The sequence below is a fragment of the Apium graveolens genome, chromosome 6 (genome assembly GCF_009905375.1).
Source record: "Apium graveolens cultivar Ventura chromosome 6, ASM990537v1, whole genome shotgun sequence".
NCBI classification, from domain to species: Eukaryota; Viridiplantae; Streptophyta; class Magnoliopsida; order Apiales; family Apiaceae; genus Apium; species Apium graveolens.
Window position 1 is genome coordinate 55,538,152 of NC_133652.1, and position 11,987 is coordinate 55,550,138.

The window sequence follows — 11,987 nt, forward strand, 5'->3', positions numbered from 1 at the left end:
CGTATATTTGGCCGACGGACTCGACTTACTTAAAGGTTATTTCCCGGTAAGACTTAATTACTTTTGGGTTGTAATAATTATCACTTTATGGTTGATCTACTCTAGTAATGAATGGTTCGTTTCCAAGACAATAACCTGTAAGTGTGTGTGTGTGTGTGATAAGTGTGGGGTCTTAAAGTGTGAGTATTTATATTTTGTGATGCGAGATATGTGGTTTATAGTGATTGAGATGGCGTGGCCTCCGAGATCCCTAACCCCGAATTTTGGGGCGCCACAATGATCCAGAGGACCATTGTGACAAATACGAGTTACTGATGATTGGAATGAGGCATAATGACATCACACTCTGCAAAATGTTCAAGACCTATTTAAAGGGATCGGCCTCGATGTGGTACAAATCACTCAATCCCAGGTCCATCGGGTCGTATGAACAAGCAAAGAAAAAGTTCTTAAAGTACTACTCTCATTTATGTCGAAAGGCGAAGGACACCAAAGCCCTGGTCCACTGTAGATAGAGGGCAAAAGAAAAACTAGGGGATTTTTTAGCCCGCTTCAAGGAAGAAGCCGGAATGGTCACAAATCTGGATAAAGTCAAGGCTATGGGCTTCCTCATGGCGGGGCTAGACCCCTAAAAAGGTAAAAAACTTCGTTCCTCCCTTTACGATTTTCTCCCCGAATCCCTGAATGATATATATGTGAGGGGCAAGAACATTCGCCGGAAGATGGAAAGTATTGGGGGATACAAGGACTCCCGAAGGGATGATCGATCGAAGCGAGCAGATAGATATGAAAGCTCAAGATCCGGGATTGACCGAAGAAAGGAAGGAAACTGACCGTGGGGTCGAGCGACGCCGAGATAGAGATTCGGCTATATTCACCCCCATGAATGCACCAATCTCCAAGATTTACCATGAGATCAAGGGTAAGACTAGGTTCGTTTGGCCAGCTAAAATGAAAGTCCCAAACCATAAGAAGAACCTCGACAAATACTGCGATTATCAAAAATACAAGGGGCATAATATTGACAAATGCTACCATCTCAAAAAACTAATCCAGCGAATGATCAAAGAAGGCGAACTTAATCAGTTCGTCCAAGATCTAAGAGACATACTGGGGACGAAGGATAACCATGAAGTACCAGAAGCTAAAGAGCCTGAACGAAGAGACAGGATAAGGGGCAAGGTGAAGACAATATCTGGGGGCAGTGTGCCAGACAGAGACAGTAAGACAACGAAGAAAAAATATGCACGACAAGTGTACGGCCTCTATCAGTTTGGCCAGGCGAAGCCCCACATGCCTATGACTTTCAGTACAGAAGATTATGGGACGTCATTCGCCCACATAAAGACCCCTTTATTATCAACCCTCTCATTGGGAAGAACAAGATTTGGAAGATGCTTGTGGACACTGGCAGTTCGGCCAACATACTATTCCACAAGACTTACTGCAAGATGAATCTGGCGGGAGAACTGTTGGAGCCTTGCAACGAAGCACCTCTTTATGCCTTTGGGGGATACCTGATATAGTTTGAAGGTACGATAACAATTCCCGTTCTTTTGCGTAAATTGTCATATACTGTTGAAAAACTAGTGAAATTGTCACATGTTATTCTGGGAAGACCGTTCATGTCAATCTTCGAAGCAGTAGAGTCCATACCCAATCTCAAGCTTAAATTTCCAACTAAAAATGGGGTAGGAGAGATGAGGGGCGATCAAAGAGCCGCCAGAATTATAATGTTGGAAGACTTGGAGAAAGATCAGGCCTATGGAGAAGCCAGATGAAACTGGAAAAAGAAAAAGAGCTGAAGCAGAGCCCAGTGGGAACAGAGAGACTCTGAACATTGAGTTGGAGAAGTTCAGAGCAGATCTATCGAGTCCGATCGCCGAACCAACTGCCGAGACCGAAGAAGTTGATCTATAAGCTGTCCATTCGGGAAAAATGGTTCAGATCGGGAGAAATATGGAGAAAGATCTGAAGGAAAAAGTTATTGCGGTGATTCAACAGTACCATGATGTATTCGCCTGTGGGGCGGAAGAAATGCCTGGTTTGGATCCCAAGAAGGCTAAACATTATTTGAATGTACAGCCCGAGGCCAAACCGGTAAAGTAGAAAAAGAGGACTTTTGCAGCCAAACGACAGAAGGTAATTGAGGCCGAGGTGGAAAAGCTGTTGGAAGCTAAGTTTATAGAGGAGATTGAATAGCCTGTCTGGTTGGCTAACGTGGTGGTCGTTAAAAACTCCAACGGAAAGTGAAGGATGTGCATGGACTACACGGATCTCAATAAGGCTTGTCCGAAGGATCATTACCCACTGTCTAACATTGACCAACTGATAGATATCACGGCTGGATACCAGGTACTTAGTTTCTTGATGCTTTTTCTGGTTATCATCAAATTGTCATGAACGACAAAGATGTGCCTAAAATAGCGTTCATAACTCGGAAGGGAACTTATGCTTATATTAAAATGCCCTTCGGACTTAAGAACGCTGGAGTCATATTCCAGCGAATGGTGAACAAGGTGTTTAAGGAATAGATCGGTCGGAATATGGAGGCTTATGTGTACGACATGATTATAAAGCCCTTGTTCCAAGATCATGCTGAAGACTTGAAAAAATGCTTCGAAACTCTCTGAAGAAATAATGTGAGGTCAAATCTGAACAAGTGCACCTTCGGGGTGTCCACTGGGAAGTTTCTGGGCTACATGGTCAGTGCCCGTGGGATTGAGGCGAACCCGGAGAAAATTGAAACAGTCATCAATATGGAAGGCCCTAAATGCATCGGAGATATCCGAAAACTGATTGGTCGACTGGCTGCCCTTCGGTGATTCATTTTCAGATCATCCGAGAAGGTGCCTCCTTTCTTCGCCATGCTTATAGGGTCAAAGGATTTTGAGTGGGGCCCCCAGTGTTAAAAGACATTCGAAGAAATATATCACCAAGGCACCACTCTTAATGAGGCCTGATCCAAATGAAACACTTGAGCTCTACCTAGATGTGTCTAACATAACACTAGGGGCGATACTGGTGAAAAATCATGAAGTTAACCAGTATCTTGTTTTCTTCGTATCTCATGTTCTTAAGAATGCAGAAACAAAATACCCCAACGCCGAAAAATTCGCATATGGGCTGGTTATAGCTTCCCAAAAATTGCGACATTACTTCCAGAGCCGAACGGTTCAAGTTGTCACTGACCATCCTCTAAAGAAAATTTTGACAAGGCCCGAAGCTTCGGGAAGGGTCGTGGCTTGGTCCATCGAATTAGGGGAATTCGACCTCAAATATATCCCCCAAACGGAAATTAAAGCCCAACCTCGGATGATTTCATGATCGAGTGCACTTTTTCCGGGCCGCGGGATCTTACGCTGGAAGAAAAGCTCGTTCGAACCCCGGGAAAATGGAAGCTTTTTAGGGATGGTTCGGTCGCCGGGAAGAAGTATGGGGCTGGTTTAATACTTTCTAACCCCGAAGGGTTCGAGATATGTTAAGCTATACGTTTTGATTTTCCCCTCACCAATAACGAAGCAAAGTACAAAGTGGTCCTAGCAAGAATGGAGTTGGCCTGAAGTCTCGAGGCGAAACACTTAAGGGCGTTCAATGATTCTATGTTGGTAGTCAAGCACTTCTCAGAAGAGTATGAACGAAGGGACCTTCGGACAAAGGATTATGCTGCTAAGGTAAAAAATGCTTCTTTATAATTTGAAACTTTTGAACTAAGTCAAATAGGCAGGGAAAATAATAGTCGTGTGGATGCCCTCTCCAGTCTAGCTTCGGCTGAAACACAGAGCCTAACCGGTTCTAATTACCTCACCGAAGCCAAGATGCCTTCGATCGAGAAAAAAAAATGTTTGAATATTCACTAAGGCACTGATTGGATGACTCCAATTCAAAATTTTCTGGAAAATGGAATCCTGTCTTTAGACTAAAGAGAAGCCCTAAAAATAAAGTACAGGGCATCAAGCTACACAATTGTCAATGGAAGGATGTACCGCCGATCTGTCAGCCAACCCCTCTTAAGGTGTTTGAATACCGAAGAGCAACATCAAGCTCTCGAAGCGGTGCACGAAGGAATTTGCGGAGAATATCTAGCCGGTTGGTCTCTCACCTTTAAAATCCTTCGTCAAGGATTCTTTTGGCCGACTTTGCGAGCCGATGCAAGTGAGTATGCAAAGAAATGCGAACAATGTCAGCTGTTCGCCACAGTTATGAAGTAACCTCCCGAAGAAATAACTTATATCCTTAGCCCCATTCCATTCGCCATGTGGGCCGTGGACATAGTTGTAATTCTCCCTACCAGCATCAAACAGACAATATACTGCATAACTGCCATCGAGTACATGACCAAGTGGGTCGAAGCCTGACCGTTATCCGCCATAAATGAGGAAGCAGCTAAGAAGTTCTTTCTGGAGCAGATCATTCTCAGATTTGGAATTCCAAAAATTTACGTTTATGACAATGAAACCCAATTTATTGGAAATAAGTTACGAAGGTTTCTGCATCACTTTGGGGTTCAACAGAAGTTCAGCTCAGTCGCTAATCCGCAAGAGAACGGGGCAATCGAAGCAGCGAACAAAATAATCATTCAAAGAATAACGAAGAGGATGGGTAAAGCTAATGGAAGATGGGTCGAAGAACTACCTTGGGTCTTATGGGCTTACCGAACGACGCTTATGTCTTTCACTGGGGAAACTCCTTTCAGGTTAGCCTATGGAACAGAAGCCTCGGTTCCGGTCGAAGTGGGTCTAGAGTCTTATAGAACTGAGGTCTACAATATGGAAACCAATAACTTTGGATTAAGGGCGAATGTGGACCTGTAAGAAGAGGAAAGAGAGACTGCCCACCGAAGGAACATGAAATACTTACTGCGGGCAGCCCAACACTATGATTCTTGAATTTAAAAGAAGTCATTCGGCATTGGAGATCTGGTCATAAGAGAATTAGTTGCATTCATGCCGACGAGACAAGGAAAACTTCAGCCGAACTGGGAAGGGCCTTATAAAGTAATTGAGGTCGTTCACCCGGGAACTTACAAGCTAGAAACACTGGTTGGCGAAACAATCAAAAACACTTGGCATGCCAGTCGACTCCGAAAATTTTATCAGTAAGATTTTTTTTTTATTTCTCACTTGTACTTCATTTTGAGTTCCTTGCGAAAAATGTAATGATTTGATGATTAATCAAAATGCACTTCTCTCTCGCCAATTTATTAATTAAAAAGAAAAAATTTCTTATTACAAACTAAGCGGCCGAATAAGTATTATCTAGGGGCAAACCCCGAAGAAAATAAACCCTTCGGTCTTCATGTTTGCTTTGCTTTAGATAAAGGGCAGATGGATATGTTTTAGGGGCAATCCCACATAGCTTAACATCCTTTGTCCTATTACTGTTATTAAATTTAAAAAAATGAATACAAGCGGCAACGATAAATGAGGAATTTCTAGGGGTGATCCTAGAAAAAAAGACTTTCCCCATCGTCCTTCCCTTATAATTCTAACTTATTGAAAGAAAAGGGATATTGTCGAATGGCGAAGAGGGCTTCGTCTAGGGGCAATCCCGAAGAAAACACGCCCTTCGCCATCCAATTATGCATAAAACAATTTCCAAGTCAAACTTGAAGAACGAAGGAGGTCTCATCTAGGGGCGATCCCGAAGAAAACGAGTCATCCCCCTTCTGCGTTTAACATTACTGCAAATATTACAGTTTATTTTTACAAGTACGACTTTTGACTGATGGAACGAAGGCGCACTGGCCTAGGAGCAACCCGAAGAAGGCCATCCCCTTGTTTCTTCACCCAAAAGGATTTAACCTTAGTGTTAACGTCCCGATGTTCTCTTCAGATTTAAACCTTGTCCCTATAACACTTGGGGTCGAAGAAGGACATGAGAAACAAAAACTGTTGAGGCAAAAATTGAGCCAGAGATGCAGGGATACTGTACAAACACAAAAAATTGCTAAAATTGCTAAGACAAAATAAAAGGTCAAAGATGCAATAAAATGAAAGAATGATGCATTAAAACTTAAAAGGAAATTTGGCTCGAAGGCAAGTTAAAGTTACAAAGGCCGAAGGCAGAAGTATCAATTACAACTTAAAAATTCAAAAATTTACAAGTCAAGAAATTTAAGACTGAAGGTCCTCATCCGAGAGCTCTTCGTCTTCTCCAGAAGAGACGGGAGGGGCTTCAACTGTTGGTCGATCAATAGGATCTTCCAGACTGTCGTCCAGCAGCTGCTTATAATCCCAGCCAAGGCCATGAGCCTTCTCCAGGAAATAATCAACACCGAACTGAAAACAACGCTCCTCTGTCCTGTCCAGCTGCTTCTTTGTCTTCCGAAACTCCTTTCGGGACTTCTTTAGCTGAACATTCCGGTGGTTGATCCTCCTATTCGCCTTGTCTAGGTCTCTCTCCATCCGTTGTCTGTCATTCTGCAATACGGTGGCATGGCCTACCATCATACTATTCTGATTATGCACCCTCTCCAGCTCTTCCTCGGCCGTCGTGACCCTCCTCTCCAGCTCCTTGACCTCGGCCATCCTGGCCTCCATGTCTTGGACCTTGTCCTTCATGGCAGCAGCCCAAGGAGCCACCTGCAAAAATACACAAGGCAAAAATATATCAAACGAACGAAGAAGAAAATACGGAAAGGGGCTTAAAATTAAAATAAAATTAACTACTTACTAGGGACAGGAAGTACATCAGCTCAGTACAAGCTTCTGTCGGAGAAGCTGCCATGAATAAGGAAAGATCGGCGGGGAGCTAAAGACCGTGGTATAGGTCAGAGGCCAAATCCTTCGTCAACTGCCTAGTCGTGTAGAAAATATGATCCGACGTCAGAACACCCTACCTAGGGAGGTACATCTGAATGACCCCGTCTCGGCTTCGGGTCCACTTGGATGGAGCCCCCTCTCCCATAAACTCTGACTCATCCCCTCACCATCTTCCGAAGCTAGAGGGACTTGATGAAGCGGGACCGCTCTCTCAGCTTCAGCCCTCTCCTCCGCCTCCTCGGAAGGATCAGGGACGACCTTCTTCCCGAGTGCCTTGACCTTAGCTTCCTCCTCTGCAGCCCTCTTCTCAGCCGCCTTGGCCTTCTTCCTCTCTATAAGAGCTACCCTGGAAGACACTGAAAAATAAAAAAGACAAAAGAAAGGTCAGTCTAAGCAAATACTACAAAATACCAAGTAAATAATGCATAAAGACAGAAGGGATAAAAGGATGAACGAACAAAAGGGAAAATAGTTATATAATAATAAAGCTATAATAAAGCTACAAGTATAAAAATAAATAGACGAAGGAAGAGTTTGTTACCCCCACCCTACAAGCTCGAAATCCGGTCCTTGTCTCGAAACTCCTCAGGACCGAGCTTGGTCACCTTCACGTCCACCAGGGCCGCGTAGTTGTCCTACTCCTCCTCTGTCAAGTTCGGCATTATAAGCGCCGAAACATTCACATCATGCCACACCGACATCTCGGCCAGCTTAGGCCCACTGACAAAGCTCCAGTGAGTGTGGGTAGTCTTATTACTAGAGTTGGTGGTCATTCAGTCCGCTCGGCCCGCCCGATGGGCGATGTTTTAGAAGCCCGGGCTCTTCGGGTTCTTCCAGAAATCATAGTGATACCAGAATAGCCGAGTACATGGGCGAATCCCAGCTTAGAGACACATGTTGTGGAAGCAGTTGATATGGATCGATCCATTCGGATCCATCTGCCCCAACGCGATTCCTATCTGATTGAAGAGGTTCCTCAGAATCTTCAGCAGCGGCACTCGAAAGCCGCACTTGAATGTCGCGTCAGAAATCCCGACCGTGCAATCTCCATACCCCTTCAGCACGCCAGGGGTGTCACAGATTCGCTCATCCTCCTTGGCAGCATACAACCAGAAGAAATAGAGAGGCGAATTAGTCCATGTACTTAGATTAAACAAAAAAAGGAAAATAAAAGGACAGGGGACCGAGTACATGTCCTAGAACCGAGCGAATAAAGAAAAGCCCAGAGTCGACTCCCGAAGGGTCTTCTAACAGACAAGTTTTCCCGAATAAAGTTCTTGCCCTAGAAACCCTTCGTCTACCATCTTTAAACTCCAAACAAGAAAAGACTACACCCTTGGTCGGCTGCCGAAGGTTGTTTTACAATCAAAACCCCCCGAAGTGAGTTCTTGACCATGAACAACTCGCTTGCCCTCTTTAAACCCGGTGGGTGCTCCTAAAAAAGGCAAAAAACCCAGAAAAATCCTACAAACTACCAATAAAAGATGTCCCACACCAAAAAACAACACGAAAACACAAAATAGAGCCTAGAAAATAACCTCTGGACCCACATGCAAACAACGAAAACTAATCACTTGCATAAAAACATAAAATGTGTAAAAAGGAAAATGGGAACTTACTGATTTGTAGATGTTGTTTGACTGAGATGGGGTGATTGGGGAAGGTGGAGTTGTTGCTGCTCGTGATTGGAAGAGCTCAGAAAAATGTTGTTGATATCTGTATTTGGTTGCTGTGAAATGATAAAAAGAAAATAAGAGTACACTGTGACTCTTTATATAGGCGCCCTAAAATGGTTTAGGTGCCAAAAAGGGCGGCGTTTGGGGCACTTTTGAAATGGACATCCCAGATTGAAACGGTTGAGATTCAACGGCTGAGATTAAACAATGAAACGATGTGACAAACAGGTGTCACATTAATGCACCCACGACATTGCCACATGTATAAATGAAAATCGAGGTAAGATCGAAGTAGTCGTCTTAGGGTTTCTTCACCCCAATATGGGCCTAGACTGATGTCCATCGGCCCGCCCGAAGAACAGGGACATGTTGGCTATGGGCCCAACACGACCCACCGAGCGAAGGCCCATTTAGAAACTATATTGTTGGGCCGAAGGTCCAACATGCCCATGAATCGAAGGCCCAGTTAGCCCAGCAGACTGAGGCCCACTTCTGTTTCAACCGTTGGGATCACTCAATAAAAACGCCCCCTTTTTCGCTCTTCTTGATGATGAAGGTGTAATGGACGAGGCATTAATGGAAATATCGGGTATAAAACCCTTAAAAAGTAAAAAATAGATAATCACATACTCATTCTCTTAAACACTACTCTCTACTTTCTTATATTCATTAAACCCACTTTACATCCAGATTCTCATTCCCACGCCGGAGGTGAATCGGGGGGACAATCACTCGCATTCTATTCCATTTCAGGTCACAACCGAAGACAGTTCCAAAGTGGCCGAAGCCTGTTCATTCGTTTCTGAAGAAGATCTGGGCGTAACAGTATGTAAGCCGGGGGAGTTACCTTTAGTGACTAGTAATATGTTTTTTATATGAAATACAAAAACTAAACTTTTCCAACACCCCAGACTGGGGTGTTGGTGTTTGCAGCTTACTTTTTTAAATTCATCGCTCTTCTAATTACTCCCACTGCTCGGCGTCACTCTCTCTCTGACCTTAACATATCAAGGAACCTCCTCTCTCTCTCTCTCCCCCTCCCATTTCCTCCCCCCTCTATCCCCTCCCTCCTGGTTCCCTCTCCATCCCGTTTCCCTATGGTTCTCTATTTATAATTCCTTTATTATAAATATTAAAGTTTTTTCATTTTTTTCTTTTTGAAAATTTTCTAATTTTTTAAAAATATTTTACAGTTTAATTAAAATTTTAACATAAATCTAAAAGCATTCACTAAATTTTCTATATATATATATATCTTATCTATATTATACTATAATAATTGGAATGAGGTATAATTTGGTATTCCTTTTTTTAGTTGGTTTGGTTATCCCCATTTATGACCGTCATATATTTTTTAATCAAGTGATCAGGTTCGTCAGATTCAAATACCAAAAGAATGTAGACTACTCAATCTTCAGATTCGAACCCCTCTAACAACAAATATTTATATTATTATTTATACACTACTAAAACTTTCAGGTTGGAACTCCACCAACAGCAAATATCTATATTATTACATATATACTAACCAATATTAGGTTCGAATCCCGCCAACAACAAATATTTATATATTATTTATACATATACTAATAAGATAATTATCCAAAAATATATTATAATTTTAAATAATATAAAAATATTAATGAAGACCCGAATATTATAATTTTAAATAATATAAAAATATTAATGAAGACCCGTGCATCGTACGGGTCGTAAGGTTAGTAATATATTAATGACTTTACACACTATTTGTGTGCATAAAAAAGTGAGATTTTTTTAAAGAAAAATTATAATTATTCCAATTCTTTGAAAGTATTTGTAAAATATCTGATAGGGAATAAATAAATCCTAATTACGTAATTAATATTATATTAATTACACATAATTTGGGCTACAAGGCCCAATAAGAAGATGTATGACATTCAGACAAAAAAGGTTAATACATTGATCAAGCCTGATGGACCAGATCAGGCCTGATGGAACAAAGAAGGCCCAAAATCCTGAATATTAATTAAATTCGTAATTAATTAATAAGGGAGAAAAACATCTATTAAGATGAGTCCTAGTGGGGACATAAATCCTTGTAGATTGGCCTCCAAGGAACCTCATGAGATAAGGAAACAGTTTCCTACTTCCTAGGACTCCAAAGTCCATTCTAATTCAGAGACTTGCCCACCAAGTCTCCTAACCCAAGTCCAATTCAAGGACTCGCAACATCTATATAAAGGGTCTCACCTCCACCAATCAGAACTACATTTTTTGGCTTGATTCTCTAATTCACAGAGATATGTCGGTATCACGTAAAGGCAGAGTTAAGTTACGAAACACGATAGCAGCCATTAAAGGCCTTGAGCTCCCGAACCTTAGCAATAAACACAACAATTAGTATACTCTAGTTTTTTATCCATAATATTTGGAGCCGTCTGTGGGAAACGCGCAACAACAACCATGGCGAGAACACGGAGAACAAGCAGCGCCCTTGAAGGAGGAACACCCGCGGGGACAACCCAAACGATTTCGTCAACCGTGGAGGCACCTCCGCATTCAACCTATGCCGCTACCCAAGGAGGAGCCCAGGTAGGGGCAACTGAACCTCAGCCATAAGGGACGATTCCCTCGGCTACTCAAGGGACGAATTCCCAACTTCAGCAGTTACACGCACCTGTAAATTCCCGACCCATCAGGCATGAGTATTCAACTATTGTGACTATTAACCCCCCTTATGGGATGCCCCTTTACCTCGAGGTTGGAGGAAGTGGGCATGTTGGACGAAGTGAAGCACGGAGGCAAACACCCCCTTACATTTAAGTTTTGACTCCTATCCCGGAGGATCATGAATTTTATGGTCCTTATACTGAGAGAGATTCCTAATCTTCGGACGATGAAGTGGCCCCAAGAAGGAGACGTGCTGGCAAAGAACCAATGGCTGATGGCAACCAACGTCGTAGGAGTACCTGAGGGGTGAATCCCCAAGAGGTGTAGGAGAGAAGTAAGGTGCACAAGACAGAGATTCAAAGGCTGAAGCACGACTTGGAGGCGCACCAGGCTCCCATACTCCCATTACCACCTAGGGTAGAAATCCTCCTCCAATCATAGACCTGGATGGTCCGTCACAAAGAAGGGCTGTAGTCCCAAAAGCCGATCCGAGCAATCTTCTTCCCCTTGGAGATCCTGATGATCCCACTCCACCATTTACTGAAGAAATAATGAATTCCCACATATCAAGGAAGTTCAAGATGCCCACTATCAAAGCTTATGATGGAGCGGGAGATCCCGCTAATCACGTCGGAACCTTCTCCAATACACTGTTGTTGCAGCTCGTGAATGACGGTATTAAGTGTCGGGCCTTTCCTCAAACCCTGTCGGGTATGGCTCAAAGATGGTATAGTCGTTTGCCCCCAAACTCTATTAGGTCCTTCAGAGAATTAAGTCAGGCTTTTATTAAGCAGTTCATCAGCGGGAGAGTGCATGAGAAAAGTTCAGCATCCCTCATGAGCATTGTGCAGGGAGCGAAGAATTCCTTGAGAGACTACCTGAGTCGTTTTAC

At 43.0% G+C, this 11,987-nt stretch overlaps 1 protein-coding gene across 1 annotated transcript; it reads left to right on the forward strand.

The window, feature by feature from the left end:
* The first annotated feature begins 1,938 nt into the window (after positions 1-1,938).
* LOC141665082 (uncharacterized) lies at positions 1,939-4,814 on the forward strand. The gene is made up of 2 exons (XM_074471065.1): positions 1,939-2,100; positions 4,410-4,814. The coding sequence occupies exons 1-2, from the start codon at positions 1,939-1,941 to the stop codon at positions 4,812-4,814; spliced, it is 567 nt and encodes a 188-aa protein (XP_074327166.1).
* Positions 4,815-11,987: the final 7,173 nt, after the last annotated feature.